The 21,783-nt window shown below is 45.0% G+C and overlaps 1 protein-coding gene across 1 annotated transcript; it reads left to right on the plus strand.

Annotated features, from left to right (window-relative positions):
- Window positions 1-995: 995 nt before the first annotated feature.
- On the plus strand, window positions 996-21,776 carry TDRKH (tudor and KH domain containing). The gene is made up of 14 exons (XM_070766301.1): window positions 996-1,074; window positions 4,422-4,586; window positions 6,135-6,241; window positions 6,905-7,094; window positions 8,504-8,643; window positions 10,694-10,991; window positions 12,400-12,569; window positions 14,915-15,081; window positions 15,321-15,388; window positions 15,963-16,102; window positions 16,196-16,294; window positions 18,067-18,103; window positions 19,959-20,023; window positions 21,113-21,776. Exons 2-13 carry the CDS (start codon window positions 4,460-4,462, stop codon window positions 20,003-20,005), a joined length of 1,590 nt encoding a protein of 529 aa, XP_070622402.1. The 5' UTR covers window positions 996-1,074; window positions 4,422-4,459; the 3' UTR covers window positions 20,006-20,023; window positions 21,113-21,776.
- Window positions 21,777-21,783: the final 7 nt, after the last annotated feature.

Consider the following 21,783-nt stretch of genomic DNA (forward strand, 5'->3'; position numbering starts at 1 on the left):
CCTAAGTGGACAGGTTGATTTCAAAGAAGTTTGGTTTAAGTGTTCCTTTTATTTTTTTTGAGCAGTATATAACAAAGCTGGATGACTTTGGGGTTCTGGCTGGTATGATGATAAATCAATGAAATACAAGAGATTGGGTGCAAATGGTTTCAACAAGAATGGAAGATTTGTTTTAGGATTCTCTTACCCATTATCCACTTCCTAACTTTTCAGACTAACAAGGTGGGGAGGTTTGGCCACACTTCCTCCCTCCAAAGTCCAACTTTAGCCTTCCTAGGGTTGGCTCAGCTGCAAAGCCAGCCACAAACCTTCATTAAAGGTTTGATGCAAGGCAACAACCCATGATATGATGGTTTGTTGCGCAAACCATGGTTAGTGTTTTTCTCAATCCACCCACACAGGTTTATTTGGGTTTTTTTAGCAAGGGACGTGAAGCTGCCAACTGAGCTGGTCCAAGAAATGACTCCCAAGGGATTGGGCGGCATAGCTGTCAATCAATCAATCAATCAATCAATCAATCAAGGCCCTCAAAGTGGGGGATTTTTTAAAAAATTAAATTGTCAATTTTAGGATAAAGGATTATGAGGGTCCAGTTTTTTGTGTGCAAACTGCTAAAATTTGGGTTTGTTTGAAAACAGCCCTGTCAATCATGGGTTCGCGCATGGCATTATGGGTAATAAATGGCGCCTCAGAAAAAGTCCTCGGACGCGCAAGGCATTCTGGGATAGCTCGATGCTATTACCAACCACGCGCCCGCTCCTGACAGTTAAAGCTCCCTCTCCCGTCCTCGCCCGCCGATGATTGGCTCCCGACTTCTCACCCTCTCCACCGTCTATTGGTTAAGCTAGGGCCAATACCACCGTTCTCTCCCTCTTTTTCGCCTGACAGTTCGTTTTCCAATTGGCTGCTCCTTTCCCGCTCCACCCTCACCCTCTCCCGTCGTCAGGTAGCTATCCCTCCGCCTATTGGCTGAAAGCCTGGCGCGCGGGGGGAGAGGGGGCGGAGCGAGAGGTTATAAATAGCAGAGCCCGCAGAGGCGGAGCGCCAGTCGGCGGGAGGAGGTGTTTGTGGGAGGTAATGTTCTTTTTGTGGCAGGGGCGTAAAACCTTGGTTCCGGACCCCCCCGCCCCCCAAAACTGCGGCGGTTGCAAGAAAGAATAAGAGACGACTGCAAGCCGGGTTTGAATGATTGGCATGCAAATGTTTGAAAAGGGGGGAGGAATAAGGGGAATTAAAATGCAATTAAACAATATATTAATATATATTTGCACCCTAAAAGGGAGAAAGGGGAGAAAAAGGATCAACGGAAGGACCCCAACTGGGGGAGGGGGGGAAAAAACCCTTTGAAAACGCTTCTTTTTCTCATTTGCATGGTGGAATGGAGCCTCCAGAGGCAGGAGCAGTCTATCTGGTTGCAAAAACAAATAAAGGGGAGGAAATAGCCCAACAGGAGGGCTTGCAAGGGCCCAACCCACAATCGCCTCTCCAAGAAACCAGAGCAAAAACTTGCATTTTTTTTTTTTGAAGGGATTTAAGAATTTAAAGGATTGAGTGAGAGTGGAGGAGGGAATAATTACAGTGGTGATGGGGTTTTCCATGGGAGGGGGAGCCTGTATTAGAGTCGCCCCACCCTCTGGGAATTTTGGAGGTTCGCCCCGAGTCTTCAGAGAGGGGCAGCATAAAAATCTAATAAATTATATTAATTATATTATTTTGGGGCAAGGATTTGCAAAATAATTTTTTTAAAAAAAAGCCATAATTGCAATCTGTAAAAATAGATGGTCAGTTTGGGGGTCTCCTGCCGAAACTTTGGGGTGGGTGGGTGGAGAGAGATCCAGGCCTCCCTGGGTGGATTCCTTGGGGGATCTACAGGAAGGGAGGAAGTAGCAATGGGTGGAAAGTAATCAAAGAGAGAAGCAACTTTAGAACTAAGGAGAAATTCCCTGACAGTGAGAACAAATAACCAGCGGAACAGCTTGCCACCAGAAGTTGTGAATGCTCCAACACTGGAAGTTTTTAAGAAGATGTTGGATAACCATTTGTCTGAAGTAATGTAGGGTTTCCTGCCTAAGCAGGGGGTTGGACTAGATGACCTCCAAGGTCCCTTCGAACTCTGTTATTATTACACTGGGGAACAATTGGTGAAACAATTTCTATTGAGTTTGATTTTGGGGGCTTTTTTATAATTAATTAGGCATGCTGGTTTCAAAACTGCAGTTAGTTTTCTTCTACCACCTCAAGTTTTTTCTTTATACCTTATAGATATATAAGTATACTAAACGAGGCAACATGAGCAATCAAATTTCATTTTTTACATAGCTGTCTTGCTAACTTCCCGGAACATGTATAATTACCCTTCGATTAAAAAAAACTATTCGTATAAACACAATTGAAATTGCAGTCACTATGATAGCCTTTGTATGAATATAATTATTCATTGTAAACATATTTGGTAATATGTTTTTACTTTGCTTTTCATGCACAATTTGTATGACTTCTGAGGGTATCTTGTAGCTTAAAAAGTTGACGTGGTAGACAAAAACTATGGTTGTTTTTGGACCCAGGGGCCAAAAGTTAGTTCAAAACAAGTCATCGATTTAAGATAACAAAATTGCTGTTCCCCAGTGTAATCTCAGTCCTTTGGGTCATTTAATTCCATAGTTAATTAGTCCATTTCTCCACATTCTTTTATATATGTATATATATAAACACACTGCTCAAAAAAATAAAGGGAACACTCAAATAACCCATCCTAGATCTAAAATGAATGAAATATTCTCACTGAATCCTTTGTTCTGTACAAAGTTGAATGTGCACCACAGCAAGTGAAATTGACTGTCAATCAGTGTTGCTTCCTAAGTGGACAGTTGGATTTCACAGAAGTTTGATTTACTTGGAGTTATATTCTGTTGTTTAAGTGTTCTCTTTATTTTTGAGCAGTGTATTTCAAGTTGAGCAAATCGTAATGACAGTATAACACATTTTTCTATTTTTCCACAATGCGTGCTTCACCTTTATGTGTGTGTGTGTATTAGCCTAGAGGATAATTCTCTACCTTACAAGGCAAAGGTTGCAGGTTCAAGTCCCAGTGGGTCTGGCTAGCTGATGAGGCCAAAATAAGGCCGAAATAGATCTATCCTAGTCTCCCTTAATTTTCAAATTCAGCAAAAAAAAACATATATATCTCAAATGTTTTTAGCTGAAATTTTAAAATTAAGGGAGACTAGGATGGTACCATTTCGGCCTTGTTCTGGCCTCATCAGCTAGCCACACCCTTCCTTACTGGGATTCGATCTGGCAGCCTCTGCCTTGTAATTTTAAAATTTCAGCTAAAAACATTTGATACATACAGAATATAGTTGTCGGCTATGAATAAATTAACTGCCTTGAAATGGTCCTGGGTTGGGCCTAGAGGCAAAAAGGAGCTGTGACGTTCCTTCAATATACCACGGTTATCCAACATAAAAAAACATATATATATATACATATATATACATATATATACATATATATATATATATATATATATATATATATATATATTTGTTTTCGTAGATTTTCACGGGTATATGTATGTAGATTGTTTTTTGAGTTCGGGTTTTGCCCTGTGTAATATTTTGAGTGTCTATAGATCTATTTCGGCCTTATTTTGGCCTCATCAGCTAGCCATACCCACTGGGACTTGAACCTGCGACCTTTGCCTTGTAAGGCAGAGAATTATCCTCTAGGCTACAGTATCCAATCTCTTCAGCTCTGTACCAGGGAAGGGTTACATTTTGTGTCGAATCACCCTGGTATATTGAAGGAACATCACAGCTCCTTTTTTGCCTCTCGGCCCAACCCAGGGCCATTTCCAAGGCAGTTAATTTTATTGATAGCCGACAATTCTATCTGTATGTGTCACATGTTTAAGCTGAATTTGAAAATTAAGGTAGACTAGGATAGATCTATTTCGGCCTTATTTTGGCCTCATCAGCTAGCCATACCCACTGGGACTTGAACCTGCAACCTTTGCCTTGTAAGGCAGAGAATTATCCTCTAGGCTACAGTATCCAATCTCTTCAGCTCTGTACCAGGGAAGGGTTACATTTTGTGTCGAATCACCCTGGTATATTGAAGGAACATCACAGCTCCTTTTTTACATATATATATATACACATATACACATACATACATGTATGTATGTATGTATATATCATATATATATATAATTATCATCATTATTGTCTACAGAGAGGGGCGGCAGACAAATCTAATAAATAAATAAATTATCATTATTATTATTATTATTGGATATGCTGGCTTCCCTCCCTCTCTGGAGGGGTTTGAACCCCTTTAAATGGCTGGGAAACCGAACTCTTTACAAGCAACCCAACTGTTTTTTTTTCCCCCTGCCTTTCTTTCCCTCCCCCCCCCTCAAGAACTTCACACACACCCCACCTTTGGAGGTCGCAGAGCCATGGCTGACCAACGGAGCAATTGGGGTGGAGGCTTGACCGGTCTGCAGAAGATCGCCCTGGGACTTGGCATCCCAGCCGGAGCTGCCATCCTCTACATTTTGTACCGGCGGTACCAGGAGGAACAAGGTGAGCATGGCAGCCACCCCCACCTGGCAATATTGAAACCCACCCACCCACTGTCCACCAGCTGAATCCCCCTGGGGTGACTGGTCAACAGCCAAAGCTTAGAAACATAGAAGATTGACGGCAGGAAAAGACCTCCTGGTCCATCTAATCTGCCTTTTTACTATTTCCTGTATTTTATCTTAAGGTGGATCGATGTTTATCCCAGACGTGTTTCAATTCAGTTCCTGTGGATTGACCAACCACGTTGGCTGGGAGTTTGTTCCAAGGATCTACGACTCTTTCAGTCAAATAATATTTTCTCGCGTTGCTTCTGATCTTTCCCCCAACTGACCTCAGATTATGCCCCCTTGTTCTTGGGTTCACTTTCCTATTGAAAACAATTCCCTCCTGAGCCTTATTTAAAGCGACTGGAATGCTTGGCTGCATAGCTAGAGTTATAACAAGCAGGAAGAGGGAGATGGTGATCCCGCTGTATAGAGCGCTGGTGAGACCCCATTTGGAATATTACTGTGTCCAGTTCTGGAGACGTCACCTACAAAAAGATATGGATAAAATTGAACGGGTCCAAAGACGGGCTACAAAAACGGTGGAAGGTCTTAAGCATCAAACGTATCAGGAAAGACTTCATGAACTCAATCTGTAGAGTCTGGAGGACAGAAGGGAAAGGGGGGACATGATCAAAATATTTAAATATGTTAAAGGGTTTAATAAGGTTCACGAGGGAAGTGTTTATAATAGGAAAGTGAACCCAAGAACAAGGGGACACAATCTGAGGACAGTTGGGGGAAAGATCAGAAGCAACATGAGAAAATATTATTTGACTGAAAGTGTAGTAGATGCTTGGAACAAACTTCCAGCAGACGTGGTTGGCAAATCCACAGGAACTTCATTTAAACATGCCTGGGATAAACATATATATACATCCTAAGATAACAAATATAGGAAATAGTATAAGGGCAGACTAGATGGACCAGGAGGCCTTTTTCTGCCCTCAATCTATGTTTCCAACCCAAGAACAAGGGGGAGGGGGCAAAATCTGAGGTTAGTTGGAGGGAAAGATCAGAAGCAACATGAGGAAATATTATTTTATTGAACGAGTAGTAGATGCTTGGAACAAACTTCCAGCAGACATGGTTGGCAAATCCACAGGAACTGAATTTAAACACGCCCGGAATAAACATAGATCCATCCCAAGATAAAAATATAGGAAATAGTATAAGGGCAGACTAGATGGACCAGGGGGGTCTTTTTCTGCCATCAGTCTTTATGTTTCTAACCCAAGAACAAGGGGGCCCAATCTGAGGTTACTGGGGGAAGATCAGAAGCAACATGAGGAAATATTTGACTGAAAGAGTAGTAGATGCTTGGAACAAACTTCCAGCAGACGTGGTTGGCAAATCCACAGGAACTGAATTTAAACCTGCCTGGGATAAACATAGATCCCTCCTAAGATAAAAATACAGGAAATAGTCTTAAGGGCAGACTAGATGGGCCAGGGGGTCTTTTTCTGCCGTCAACCGTCTACTGTTTCTTACTCGGCGTCCCCAGAAGAGCGGCTCACTTTCGTGGGAGAGGAAGAGATCGAATTCACGCTGAAGGTGCCCAGGGAGGCGGTGAAGTTCCTCGTCGGGCGGCAGGGCGCCAAGGTGAACCAGGTATTATTATTGTTATTATTATTTATTAATTAATTAATTTATTTATTTATTTATTAGATTTGTATGCCGCCCCTCTCCGCAGACTCGGGGCGGCTCACAACAGAAAACAGTTTGTAACAAATCTAATAATTTACAATATAAAATATTTTAAAAAACCCATTATTAAACAAACATACACACAAGCATACCATATATAAATTGTATAGGCCTGGGGGAGATATCTCAGTTCCCCCATGCCTGACGATATTAATTGGATTTGTATGCCGCCCCTCTCCGCAGACTCGGGGCGGCTAACAACAATGATAAAAAAAACAACATGTAAGTATCCAATTTAATAAAACAACTAAAAACCCTTATTATAAAAAGCCAAACATACACACAAACATACCATACATAACTTGTAATGGCCTGGGGGAAGGAATATCCTAATTGCCGCATACCTGGCGACACAGGTGGGTCTTGAGTAATTTGCAAAAGACAAGGAGGGTGGGGGCCGTTCTAATCTCTGGGGGGAGTTGATTCCAGGTAAGTGGAAGTAGGGTGGGGCTGATGGGCTGGAGAGTCCCTTCCCTCTTCCCCCTTTTTGCAAGGGAAGCCGGACGAGCGGAGCCCTAAAAAAACCCCCCCCACATTCCCGTCCGTTTTTTCTCCTTCCTCCCGCAGCTGCGGAAAGAAACCCAGGCCCGCATCAACGTGGATCTGGAGGATTCGGGCGGGGAGCGGCTGATCCGGATCTCGGGATCCCCCGTCCAGGTGTGCAAAGCCAAAGCCGCCATCCACCAGATCCTGGAGGAGAGCCTGCCCGTGGTGGAGAAGATCTCCGTGCCAAGTCGGGCCGTCGGGCGCATCATCGGTATACCGCTTGCTCCCCGGAGCTTTCCTTGTGGGCGGGCAGGGGGCCGCGAGGGTTGGTGGTCTTTAGCCCGCCCGCCCCAGAGACACTGAAGCTGCGCCGGGGTTCCACCGTTGACCGTTTTTGGCGTGGTTTTGGGAAGAGCTGGGATTAGGAAGGAGAGGGCGTAGCAGTGCTGTTGACGCCGCCTACCGTATAAGAGTCGCCTTAGTTTTCAGGGAGGAAACTAGGGAAAAGAATCTTCTGACCAGGTATTCATCTGGCCAGCGTCCTTAGTCTGGTCAGTTTCAGCACATTATTTTATCCCCTGGTTAGGGCTGTAAAAAAAAAATTTCATTCGGCAGAAGCCACGGGAGAAAATATTATTTGACTGAAAGAGGAGTAGATGCTTGGAACAAACTCCCAGCAGACGTGGTTGGTCAATCCACAGGAACTGAATTGAAACATGCCTGGGGTAAACGTACATCCATCCTAAGATAAAATATACCAGTTGACATAACACAAGTGGGCCTTCTCCGGGTCCCGTCAACTAAACAATGCCGTTTGGCGGGACCCATGGGGAAGAGCCTTCTCTGTGGTGGCCCCGGCCCTCTAGAACTAACTCCCCCCCCAGAGATTAGAATTGCCCCCACCCTCCCTGCCTTTCATAAGCTTCTTAAAACCCACCTCTGCCGTCAGGCATGGGGGAACTGAGATACTCTTTCCCCCTGGGCCTCTACAATTTATGCATGGTATGTTTGTATGTATGTTTGGTTTTATAATAAGGGTTTTTAACTGTTTTAGTATTGGATTATTATTATATGCTGTTTTATTGCTGTTGTTAGCCGCCCCGAGTCTGCGGAGAGGGGCGGCATACAAATCCAATAAATAAATAAATACAGGATATAGTCTAAGGGCAGATGAGATGGACCGGTGGGTCTTTTTCTGCCGTCAATCTTCTATGTTTCTATGAATGAGGATGGAAGGGAAGAAGGAAAGAAAGAAGGAAGGAAAAAAGAGAAGGAAGGAAGGAAGCAAGGGAAAGAGAAGGAAGAATCCACAGTAATCGAATCGAAACCTGCCTGGGATAAACATAGATCCATCCTAAGATAAAATATACAGGAAATAGTACAAGGGCAGACTAGATGGACCAGGAGGTCTTTTTCTGCCGTCAATCTTCTAGGTTTCTATGTCTGCAAGCTGAAAGAGCATCAAAGGCCCTTCCTCTTGCGCTGCTTCTCATCGTCCTGGTTATCCTCCTCCAACCCCCCCCTCTTCTAGCGCTGATGCCGTACCCGATTTGGGTCGCGAGACGTCTGCCCAGGAACCAACCCAGCTCGCACTGTGGATCCCACGGAAAGGGCGGTTCCTAAACCCTGGATTCCCCTTTTTCTCGTCCCTTATTGCCGCTTTGGCTCTTCCTCCTCCAGGGAAGGGTGGCGAGACGGTGAAGGCCATTTGCCGGAGCACCGGGGCCAAGGTTGACTGCAGCCACGAGGGGGAAGGCGCACTCTCGCTCACCCGCGTCGTGAAACTCTCCGGGACTCGCAAAGAAGTCCAGGCGGCTAAGGTGAGAGCTGGGTTTCTCTCTTTTCCCCAACACTCGGAGCGGTTGAATCTGGGACTTGAACTTGAAAGGGACCCTGGAGGTCTTCTAGTCCAACCCACTGATTAGGCAGGAAACCCTACACGACTTCAGATAGATGGTTATCCAACCCCTGCTTAAAAATTTCCAGTGTTGAGTTAAAGTTAACTCAAATGTTGAATTAAAAACTTCCAGTGTTGAGTTAAAGTTAACTCAAACGTTGAGTTAAAAACTTCCAGTGTTGAGTTAAAGTTAACTCAAATGTTGAGTTAAAAACTTCCAGTGTTGACTTAACGTTAACTCAAATGTTGGGTTAAAAACTTCCAGTGTTGACTTAAAGTTAACTCAAATGTTGAGTTAAAAACTTCCAGTGTTGACTTAAAGTTAATTCAAACGTTGAGTTAAAAACTTCCAGTGTTGAGTTAAAGTTAACTCAAATGTTGAATTAAAAACTTCCAGTGTTGACTTAAAGTTAACTCAAATGTTGAGTTAAAAACTTCCAGTGTTGAGTTAAAGTTAACTCAAATGTTGAGTTAAAAACTTCCAGTGTTGACTTAAAGTTAATTCAAACGTTGAGTTAAAAACTTCCAGTGTTGAGTTAAAGTTAACTCAAATGTTGAGTTAAAAACTTCCAGTGTTGACTTAACGTTAACTCAAATGTTGGGTTAAAAACTTCCAGTGTTGACTTAAAGTTAACTCAAATGTTGAGTTAAAAACTTCCAGTGTTGACTTAAAGTTAATTCAAACGTTGAGTTAAAAACTTCCAGTGTTGAGTTAAAGTTAACTCAAATGTTGAATTAAAAACTTCCAGTGTTGACTTAAAGTTAACTCAAATGTTGAGTTAAAAACTTCCAGTGTTGACTTAAAGTTAACTCAAATGTTGAGTTAAAAACTTCCAGTGTTGACTTAAAGTTAATTCAAACGTTGAGTTAAAAACTTCCAGTGTTGAGTTAAAGTTAACTCAAATGTTGAATTAAAAACTTCCAGTGTTGACTTAAAGTTAACTCAAATGTTGAGTTAAAAACTTCCAGTGTTGAGTTAAAGTTAACTCAAATGTTGAATTAAAAACTTCCAGTGTTGACTTAAAGTTAACTCAAATGTTGAGTTAAGAACTTCCAGTGTTGAGTTAAAGTTAACTCAAATGTTGAATTAAAAACTTCCAGTGTTGACTTAAAGTTAACTCAAATGTTGAGTTAAGAACTTCCAGTGTTGAGTTAAATCTTTGTTTAACTACGTTGGAGATTTGGAGAGGGAGATTGTGATCCCGCTGTATAGAGCGCTGGGGAGACCCCATTTGGAATAATACTGTATCCAGTTCTGGAGGCCTCACCTACAGAAAGAGATGGATCAAATTGAACGGGTCCAAAGACGGGCTACAAAAATGGTAGAAGGTCTTCAGCATCAAACTGATTAGGAACCTCTGTGGCTCCTCTCTAGGACTCTCCTGGGAGGAAACAGGGCCGGAAAGGGCGGGGAGAAGCCTCTGTGGGGGCACTCTAGGAATCTCCTGGGAGGAAACAGGGCCGGAAAAAGTGGGGAGAAGACTGTGGGGCCTCTCTAGGAATCTCCTGGGAGGAAACAGGGCCGGAAAGGGCGGGGAGAAGCCTCCGTGGGGCCTCTCTAGGAATCTCCTGGCAGGAAACAGTGCCAGAAAAGGCAGGGAGAATCTTCTGTGGTACCTTTCTAGGAATCTCCTGGGAGGAAACAGGGGCGGAAAAGGTGGGGAGAAGCTTCTGTGGGGCCTCTCTAGGAATGTCCTGGGAGGAAACGGTGCCTCCACCCTCCCTGTGGTATCCCCAATCGCACGCCTTATTTGCTTTTACATTGATTCCTATGGGGAAAATTGCTTCTTCTGATAAACTTAAGAACCTGGTCATGGAACGAATGAAGTTCGTACGTAGAGGGACCGCTGTACAGTTCCCATCCTCCTCAGATGACCTCGCTGGAGGGATTCCCGGCTCAATGGGGAGCAGAAATTAGGGGGGGGGTGTCTTTGGAATAGATGCACTCTCCCTGATTCGCTTTCTTCCGGCAGGATTTGATCCACGAGAAACTGTCCGAGGACGAAGCGTTCCGCACCAAGTTGTTCCAATCGACGGCGTCCCGTTGGCCACGGAAACAGCCGCTGGGCACCCGGAAGGAGATGGCGGCGGAGGGCGACTTGGGACAGTGGTCTGACTCGCACGCGGAACCTCGCAGTCGGACGCCGGATCCCGGGCATCTCCAAGGGGCCGGCGACGGGCCGCCGGATTACCTCTTGGGGGATCCCCCGGAACCGAGCGGAGCAGCCTCCCTGATAAACCGCTGCCCTACGCTGAGCTTTGTCTTCGAAGGTGAGCAACCAAATGGGGAGGGTAGACTGCTGCGGGACCTGGAGGATCTGTCCGGGCCTCGCCGCTAAGTGTGACAGTTTGCTTAGTGATCATTCGCGCCGAAAGAGCAACTTTGCCGCTGCAGCCTTTCCACCATGGCTGAAATGCAAACGCCTGGCCACTGCCTCGTTTTCATGATGGGGTCGTGCGATTCCCTTTAGCGACCTCTTGGGGGCAGGAAAATTGACGGGGAGGGAAGACGGTTTCCCTTAACAACCAGGAGGCTAACCGTTCAACCGCGGCAATTGGCTTAACCATCGCAGTGAGAAAGACTGTGAAATAGAATTATTTTATTGGCCAAGTGTGATTGGACACACAAGGAATTTGTCTTTGGTGCAGAGGCTCTCGGTGTGCATAAAAAAAATTATAGATTTGTCAAGAATAGAATAGAATAATGGAATGAATAGAATAGAATTCTTTATTGGCCGTGTGATTGGACGCACAAGGAATTTGTCTTTGGTGCAGATGCTCTCAGTGTGCATAAAAGAAAATAAACATTTGTCAAGAATCATGAGGTCCAACACTTAAGGATTGTCATAGGGGTCAAATAAGCAATGAGAAAGCAATATAAATAAAAAATATTAAGGATACAAGCAACAAGTTACAGTCATACAGTCATAAGTGTGAGGACATGGGCAATAGGAATGATGGGAAAAAACTAGTAGTAATATGAGTGCAGACTTAGTAAATAGTTTGACAGTGTAGAGGGGATTATTTGTTTAGTAGAGTGATGGCGTTCGGGGAAAAACTGTCCTTGTGTCTAGTTGTCTTGGTGTGCAGTGCTCTGTAGTGATATTTTGAGGATAGGAATTGAAACAGTTTGTGTCCAGGATGCGAAGGGGTCTGTCAATATTTTCACCACCCTCTTTTTGACTCGGTCCTCAACGGAAGGCAGGTTGGCAGCCATTGTTTCTTCTGCAGTTCTGATTCTCCTCTGAAGCCTGTGTCGGTCTTGTTGGGTTGCAGAACCGAACGAGACAGTTATAGAGGTGCAGATGACAGACTCAATGATTCCTCCGTAGAACTGGATCAGTAGCCCCTTGGGCAGTTTGAGCTTCCTGAGCTGGCACAGAAAGAACATCCTTTGTTGTGCTTTTTTGATGACGTTTTTGATGTTAGGTGACTCTTTTAGCTCTTGAGATATGACAGAACCTGGAAGTTTGAAGGGGTCTCTACTGTTGATACTGTGTTGTCTTTTGTTGTGAGAGGCGGAAGGATGAGAGATTTGGGGAAACGGGGCAAAACCGACAGAAGCTGTGTCTCCCTTAACAACGAAAATGCAGGGCCGTAAGACGAGGACCTAACCTGTATTTTGAAACACAATCCATTCTCCCCAGGACTCCCTAACCCATCTGCCTTTCCCTCTCAGTGCCCAGCCCGGAGTTCAGCACCCAAGGTAAGGATCATTTGGAGGTCTACGTCTCTGCTTCGGAGAATCCGGGACATTTCTGGATCCAGATTATCGGTGTCAAAGCTCTCTATCTGGACAAACTCGTCCAGGAGATGACCAGCTACTACGAGAACAACGATGGCAGTGAGGTGAGGCGATCTCTCCTTGGTCAGGTTCCATCTGTTATTCCTTTTTTTAAAAAGTAATTTATTGAACAGATTTGCACAAACACTTAAAATTCTTCAAAGTACTGTCCTTGGGCCTCTACACATTTTTTTCCAGCGACTCTGCCGTGACCAGTATGTGCCCTGGAAGGCGTCTTCGGGGACCTCTCACAAGGTCTTCATCACGGCTGCTTGGATCTCTTCTATGGATGAAAAACAGGTTCCTTTCAAGGCTGGGAACAAAAAGAAGTCTGCTGGGGCCACGTCAGGACTATAAGGGGGGGGCACATTGGCACCTGGTGTTTGGCCAGGAACTCACGGACTCATAGTAGCGCGTTGTGGCCAGGCGCGTTTTTCATCCATAGAAGAGATCCAATCAGCCGTGACAAAGACCTTGCGAGAGTTTCCCGAAGACGCCTCCCAGGGCACGTACCGGTCACGGCAGAGTCACTGGAAAAAATGTGTAGAGGCCCAAGGACAGTACTTTGAAGAATTTTCAGCTATACTGTTGACTGCTAAATTGCGACTTTTCAAAATAGTTATTGTCAAAAAAAATAAAATATTTACACTTCACAATTTATCGGATCGTCATCAACGAAGAGATTTGCTCTTTCCTCTTATCTGAAATGTAAGGGTTTTCCTTTTTGGGGTGAGCTCTGTATATTTTTGGATTTGTTTATATCATTTCTTTGATTTGTCACTGTATTTGAATGGCTTTACCCATTTGTGCCATTGTAAAAGTCCGTTTTGTCTCTGTCGTGAAATTCGTAAGTCGTCTTAGTCAGTTCCGTAACATTCGTGTTGCTTGTTTATAAAATGTAGGGTGGATGGGGATTGTGTCTTTTCTATTTATTTATTTATTATTTATTTAGATTAGATTAATTGGATTTATATGCCGCCCCTCTCCGTAGACTCGGGGCAGCTCACAACAGTGGTAAAAACAATACATAGTAACAAATCTAATATTTAGCCATCTAAATTACAGTTTTAAGTTTAAAAAGTCCAAAAAAGAAACCCCAATATATAAAAAACAAGCACACAATCAACCATACACCAAAACAACATGGGCAAGGGGGAGATGTTTCAATTCCCCCATGTCTGACGGCAGAGGTGGGTTTCAAGGAGTTTCCGAAAGGCAAAGGAGGGTGGTTCCAGAGGGTCGGAGCCACCACAGAGAAGGCTCTTCCCCTGGGTTATTTATTAGATTTGTATGCCGCCCCTCTCCGTAGACTTTTTCCAGTCTTGAGCATGGTAATATTCTAGCCTTTCAAAGTTTTTCATAACGGCAGATGTTACAGCAACTGGTTGGTAGTCATTTAGTTCCTTGGTGGTGGGAACTGAGATGATAGTAGAGAGTTTGAAAGAAGAAGAAAAATAGCATATCTCTAGGAGTAGTGATTTCTGACAGTCTCAAAATGGGTGAGCAGTGTGGTCGGGCAGTACGAAAAGCAAGTAGGATGCTTGGCTGCATAGCTAGAGGTATAACAAGCAGGAAGAGGGAGATTGTGATCCCCTTAAATAGAGCGCTGGTGAGACCACATTTGGAATACTGTGTTCAGTTCTGGAGACCTCACCTACAAAAAGATATTGACAAAATTGAAGGGGTCCAAAGACGGGCTACAAGAATGGTGGAAGGTCTTAAGCATAAAACGTATCAGGAAAGACTTAACAAACTCAGTCTGTATAGTCTGGAGGACAGAAGGAAAAGGGGGGACATGATCGAAACATTTAAATATATTAAAGGGTTAAATAAGGTCCAGGAGGGAAGTGTTTTTAATAGGAAAGTGAACACAAGAACAAGGGGACACAATCTGAAGTTAGTTGGGGGAAAGATCAAAAGCAACGTGAGAAAATATTATTTTACTGAAAGAGTAGTAGATCCTTGGAACAAACTTCCAGCAGACGTGGTTGGTAAATCCACAGTAACTGAATTTAAACATGCCTGGGATAAACATCGATCCACCCTAAGATAAAATACAGGAAATAGTATAAGGGCAGACTAGATGGACCAGGAGGTCTTTTTCTGCCGTCAGTCTTCTATGTTTCTATGTTTCTAGGGATTTATTCAAGATTCGGGGGGGAAATGGGGGCCAATTGCCCAGCACAGACTTTTAAGCAAGAAGGAGATGTCTTGTCTTGGCCCGGAGTTTATTAAATATAATTCATTTAATTTTAATAAAAATACACGGCTTTCTATATACGTATTAGGTTTTGGCTCATTATTTGCCCTCCAGAAGTGGGGATCCAACGCGAGAAGGCCATGTAGCTTTCCGTCCCCTTCAGGTATCACCTCTGTTTTTGTCTCTCTCTCTGTGCCCCCTTCTCCGAAGCTGGAAAGCGTGCAGGTGGGAGACATTGTCGCCAGCTACTACCCCGAAGACCGTTCCTGGTACCGGGCTGAGATCCTGGGCACCTTGGAGAACGGCAACCTGGATATTTATTTCGTGGATTTTGGGGACAACGGAGAGGCCTCCCTGGAGAATTTGCGGCTGTTGCGGTAAGGCCCTGGGTGTCGTTGTCGTCCTTCGGGCAATACAGCTCTTGGGGTCCTCGCTTGTTGTCGGACAGATTCCGTTAACGACCGTGTAGCTAACTTAACAACGGGGGTGATTGGGCTTAGCGGCCGCAGTGGCTTTGGGAGAACTGGGATGGGGCAGGCGGGATTGGGGGCTTCTCCTCCTCCTCCTCCTGACCTCCTTTTTTTTTTTTCTTTTTTGTGTGCCTGGGGGGCTAAAGGGGTGATTTTCTAGGTCTCCCCTTCCAGGCCATTGAGTGCAGCTTGGCCGGTGTGTATCCTAGTGGTGGTGAGTCTCCATCGTTTCCGGGGAATTCTGGGAATTGAGGTCGACTCGTCTTAAAACATAGATGGATGGATGGATGGATGGATGAACAGATAGATGGAGGGACAGATGGGGAATTCTGGGACTTGAACTCCACCAATGTTAAAAGCTGGATGGACGGACAGATGGGGAATTCTGGGAGTTGAAGTCTACCCATCTTAAAATCTGGATGGGGGATTCTGAATTCTGAGAGTTGAAGTCCATCCACTCACCCAGATGAATAGATGGACAGACAGATGGGGAATTCTGGGAGTTGAAGTCTACCCATCGCAAAAGGTGGGTGGGTAGGTGAATGGATGGATGGATGAGGAATTCTGGGAGTTGAAGTCCACCCATCTTCATGGACGGATGGATGGATGGGGAATTCTGGGAGTGGAAGTCCACCCATCTTAAAAGCTGGCTGGGGAATTCTGGGACAGACAGAGCCGCCAACCTTTTGCAGTTACGCTGCTCCCAAGGGGGGTGGGGGTGGCGGTGACCGGAACAGGAGTATTAATTCAACTTCCGCCTTTTCACCCTCGATGGCTTCCTGCTCCAGGGCCACGTTGGGACGAGGCCGCCCTGGATGAGTTTGACCGCCTGACCCACTGCGCCCAGTGGAAGCCGGTCTTTTGCCAGATCTGCACCTATGTGGCCATGCGGCCCTTCGTCCGTTTGTTCAAGCCCAACGACGGGCAGGTGAGAGACCCAATCCAGGCTTGGAATCACCGCTTCCGGGTTGAGACTCCGCCCACCAAGGGCGGCTTTTCAACCCGGCTTCTCTTCCCCCAGTTTATTGACATCGGGGAGGAACTGATCCGGCTGGGCTACGCGGTACGGAAGCTGCCGGACGAAGATGGTGAAGCTGCGACGGAGCCTCCCGGAAACCTGGTTGGTCATCAGGACGTGAATCCGGCCTATTTTGGGGGGGATTGGCTGGTTTGGCAGGCAGTGGCTATGCGGCTAGTCCACATTGAAGCCCATGTTGCTGTGGATGAATATAGGAATGTGGAATTGATTGTCAATCAGCGTTGCTTCCTAAGTGGACAGTTTGATTTCACCGAAGTTTGGAGTTACATGGTGTTGTTTAAGTGTTCCCTTTACTTTTTAAAGCAGTGTACAGTGATCCCTCGAGTTTCACGATCTCGATCTTTGCGAAACGCTATATCGCGATTTTTCCACCCGATGACGTCACTCTCTTCCTTCCTTTCTCATCTTTCTTTCTCTCTCTCTTTCTCTATCTTGCTTCTTCCTCTCTCACACTCTCTTCCTCCCTCTCTCATCTCTTTCTTTCCTTCTCTCTCTTTCTCTATCTCTCCCCCTCTTGCTGGCGGCGGGCGGGCGAGCGGCGGGCATCAGCGAGGAGCCGGGGTTTCCCCTTTGCGTGGGCGGCCGGGAAGACCAAGGGAAGGTTCCTTCGGCCGCCCAGCAGCTGATCTGCTCGGTAGCGCAGCAGCAGCGAGGAGCCGAATCGGGGTTTCCCCTTTGCGTGGGCGGCGGGGAACGCAAACTCCACCATCTACGCATACGTGGCCATAGAAAAACAGGGCGCGCATGCGCAGATGGTGTTTTTACTTCCGCAACCCTACATCCCGAAAAATCGATTATCGCGAGGGGTCTTGGAACGGAACCCTCGCGATAATAGAGGGATCACTGTATATATATATGTGTGTGTGTGTGTGTGTGTATCAAGAATTGTCCTAAAAATGCGAGTTCCGGGTGTACAGTGGTACCTCAACTTAAGAACTTAATTCGTTCTGTGACCAGGTTCTTTAAGTAGAAAAGTTTGTAAGTAGAAGCAATTTTTCCTATAGGAATCAATGTAAAAGCAAATAATGCGTGCAAACCCATTAGGGAAGAAATAAAAGCTCGGAATTTGGGTGGGAGGAAGAGGAGGAGGAGGAAGAAGAGGAAGACAATCGCTGTCCAGAGCGAAGGGAGCGTTTCTCTTCTCTGGGCGCTGACAGAGGTTTATTTTCCCTCTCCAAGCGCCCAGAGAAAGGAAAATGCTCCGTTCTCTCTGGGCTGCCAAAGCCTCCTTAAGCGCCACCAAAAGGCTCCTCTGGCAGCCCAGAAAAGCCCGAGATGGCCGGGATTAAAGGGGGAATGGCAGGAAACTGGCTGGGCCTTCGTGCCGCTCTCAAACTTCCTGGGAAATTTTTCCGGGCTCGGGTTCTTAAGTAGAAAATGGTTCTTAAGAAGAGGCGAAAAAACTTTGAACACCCGGTTCTTATCTAGAAAAGTTCTTAAGTAGAGAGACCACTGTATTTATAAAGGAAGAGGCAAGAGCCAATCTCCAGAACGTTTAAGATTTATTTAAAACGACTAAAATTACTTCGCTTCCGTTAGTCCCCGACTAACGTCATCCCCTATGAGCAAATTGAGCAGCGTCATATAAGGTCAACTCTGTCTTCCGTGGGGATTTTAATACTCTGACGACATTAGTCGAGGACTAACGAAAGCGAAGTAATTTTAGGAGTTTTAAATAAACGTTAAACGTTCTCGCGATTCCAAGAGCTGTTGCCTCTTCGTTTGTGTGTGGGTTTTTGTGAGTGAGAGTTATCCACCACCACCCACCACTCCAACTGACTACCGATTAATATATTCATTGCAATGTTCACTCCCGCCCCTTTTGCAAAACTGGACTTTGCATTCCTCCCTAGGGAATCTCCGCAGAGGTGTCGTCGGAGAATCCGTCAGGTACGCAACAAGAGTCCCGCGGAGACGCCCCTTGGCTCAGCCTGCCTGTGTGGTCTTTCGACAACCACAACTTACAGAGGGCCACAGCCTTCCCTCTGGTTGGGTCAGACAAAAAGGGTTTGAAATTTGTGCCCCCGCATAACGACGGCCAAGTTTACAAGCGGTGTGCCACAAGGGTCTGTTCTGGGTCCTATTCTTTTTAATATGTTTGTGAGTGACACAGGGGAAGGTTTGGTAGGGAAGGTTTGCCTATTTGCCGATGACTCTAAAGTGTGCAATAGGGTTGATATTCCTGGAGGGGTCTGTAATATGGTAAATGATTTAGCTTTACTAGACAAATGGTCAAAGCAATGGAAACTGCAGTTTAATGTTTCCAAATGTAAAATAATGCACTTGGGGAAAAGTTCTGTGTTAGCAAAAACTTCAGAAGAGAAGGATAGCTAGAGGTATAACAAGCAGGAAGAGGGAGATTATGATCCCGCTATATACAGTGCTGGTGAGACCACATTTGGAATACTGTGTTCAGTTCTGGAGACCTCACCTACAAAAAGAGATTAACAAAATTGAACGGGTCCAAAGACGGGCTACAAGAATGGTGGAAGGTCTTAAGCATAAAACTTAACAGGAAAGACTTAATGAACTCAATCTAAATAAGGTCCAGGAGGGAAGTGTTTTTAGTAGGAAAGTGAACACAAGAACAAGGGGACACAATCTGAAGTTAGTTGGGGGAAAGATCAAAAGCAACGTGAGAAAATATTATTTCACTGAAAGAGTAGTAGATGCTTGGAACAAACTTCCAGCAGACGTGGTAGATAAATCCACAGTAACTGAATTTAAACACGCCTGGGATAAACCTAGATCCATCCTGAGATAAAATACAGAAAATAGTATAAGGGCAGACTAGATGGACCATGAGGTCTTTTTCTGCTATCAGACTTCTAGGTTTCTATGTTTATTCTTTCTCACCGCATTTTTCTTTCCAATCCGTTTTGCTGGCTATCTAACAAACTCCTGGCCCTATTGTGGGATCCTCACTCCCCCCCCGGGCCCCCCTTTTCCTATCCTCCCACCCCCACCTGAAATTTATTTATTTATGTACAGTGTTCCCTCGATTTTCGCGGGGGATGCGTTCCGAGACCGCCCGCGAAAGTCGAATTTCCGCGAAGTAGAGATGCGGAAGTAAATACACTATTTTTGGCTATGAACAGTATCACCAGCCTTCCCTTAACACTTTAAACCCCTAAATTGCAATTTCCCATTCCCTTAGCAACCATTTAGATTATTGCTCTTTATTAAAATTTATTTTAAAAAAATATTTATTAAAGGTGGACGAAAGTTTGGTGATGATATATGACATCATCGGGCAGGAAAAACCGTGGTATAGGAGGAAAAACCACAAAGTATTTTTTAATTAATATTTTTGAAAAACCGTGGTATAGACTTTTCGCGAAGTTCGAACCCACGAAAATCGAGGGAACACTGTATTAGATTGTATGCCGCCCCTCTCCAAAGACTCGGGGCGGCTCACGACAATAAAAACAGTACATATCCAATATTTAAAAGAATTTAAACCCCTTCATATAAAAAGCAACCATACATCTCACACAAACTATGCACGAAACAAAAACGGCCCAGGGGAATCAATTTCCCCATGCCTGACGACAGAGGTGGGGTTTTAAGGAGTTTGCGAAAGGCAAGGAAAGTGGGGGGCAATCCTAATCTAGGGGGGGGAGTTGATCCAAGAGGGTCGGGGCCGCCGCAGAGAAGGCTCTTCCCTGGGTTCCCGCCGGACGACACTGTTTTGTCGACGGGACCCAGAGAAGGCCAACTCTATCTTGTCTCTCGGTTTCCGCAGAGAACACCTCCGTGTCGGAAGGGGAGGAGAACTTGGTGATGCTATGAGTCTCCGAAGGAAAGCAGGTGAGGAGTAAAAGGTTTGGTGATTGTGCGGCAAGAATAAGTTGGGAGTTTAAGAACACAGGGGATAGAGAAATGAGAAAAATTTTACATAAGTGGTACCATACACCTGTACAACTCGCGCATATTTATCGGAATGTTAAGGCAGGCTGTTGGCATGGATGCCAGGAGAAAGGGGTGTTCATTCACATGTGTTGGGAGTGTTTGGTGCAATACTTTATAAAGCACTTGGGGGAAAGGAATCCTCCATCTGAGTATTATATATGGCAGTTCTGTGTTAGCAAAAACTTCAGAAGAGAAGGATTGCGGGGTCGTGGTTTCCGACAGTCTCAAAATGGGTGAACGGTGCAGTCAGGCGATAGGGAAAGCGAGTAGAAGGCTTGGCTGCATAGCTGGAGGTATCACAAGCAGGAAGAGGGAGATTGTGATACCTCTGTATAGAGCGCTGGTGAGACCCCACTTGGAATAATACGTTGTCCAATTCTGGAGATCCCACCTACAAAAAGAGATGGATCAAATTGAACGGGTCCAAAGACGGGCTACAAAAACGGTGGAAGGTCTTAAGCATAAAACGTATCAGGAAAGACTTCATGAACTCCATCTGTAGAGTCTGGAGGACAGAAGGAAAAGGGGGGGACATGATCGAAGCATTTAAATATGTCAAAGGGTTAAATAAGGTTCAGGAGGGAAGTGTTTTTAATAGGAAAGTGAACCCAAGAACAAGGGGGCACAATCTGAAGTTAGTTGGGGGAAAGATCAGAAGCAACGTGAGAAAATATTATTTCACTGAAAGAGTAGCAGATCCTTGGAACAAACTTCCAGCAGACATGGTTGTAACTGAATTTAAACCTGCCTGGGATAAACATAGATGCATCCTAAAATAAAATACAGGAAATAGTATAAGGGCAGACTAGATGGACCAGGAGGACTTTTTCTGCCGTCCATCTTCTGTATAAAGTTTTCTATAAAGTTAATTGAGATTTGCATCCCAGATCCAACCCCTTTGGAACGGGGTGGGATATTTATTTTTTCTTTCTTCCAGAGAACGAAAACTTAAAACCTCTTTTCCCCCATTCTCCCTCCCCCCCGCAGATTGAAAGATTCGTTTCTTGGAAAAGGGACCACACAGAAAGATCCCACCCACCCAGAAGGGATCGTTTGGAATTTTGCCGGGGTCACATGGCAGCCCCCAGCAACCTCTCAGGATTTTCCCCCCTCCCCAAGAAAGGGGGGGGACTTATATTAACTCTGTTTGACTTTACTGGGGAGTTTTTGGAATGGCCAGCTGAGTTTGAATCCAATTTCAACTGGCCGTATGGCTGATTTTTTTTCTGAGAAGTTGCACATGAGACGGGGGGGGCTGTATTTTTGCCCCCCCCCCCCTCTAAATCTGAGCTTATGTTCACGTTGGATTGTTAAAAGACCGTGAATTTCCTTAAATCGCTTTTTTTTTTTTTTTTGCCCCCAGCCGTCTTTAAAAGTTGGGGCAGACTGCAATTCTTTGGCCCTAAGCCATGATGCCTGGCGCACCCTGTATTGGGGGTCCAAAAAATATATTGGGTGTGTGTGTGTCTAAAAGGACGGGGATAATATAGGGGCGAAGGTGGAAGATTTTGTTTTGCACGAGAGGTCAGTTTTTGGAAAGCGACGTGAAGCGTTGTTAAAACGCCGAGGGCAGCTGCGAGCGACCAAGATGTCATTGTTTGTATATTTATATATATTTTTCTTGTCTGAAATAAAAAGCTGGAGTTTAGCAGTTCCCA

Source organism: Erythrolamprus reginae, chromosome 13 (genome assembly GCF_031021105.1).
Source record: "Erythrolamprus reginae isolate rEryReg1 chromosome 13, rEryReg1.hap1, whole genome shotgun sequence".
Classification (NCBI taxonomy): domain Eukaryota; kingdom Metazoa; phylum Chordata; class Lepidosauria; order Squamata; family Dipsadidae; genus Erythrolamprus; species Erythrolamprus reginae.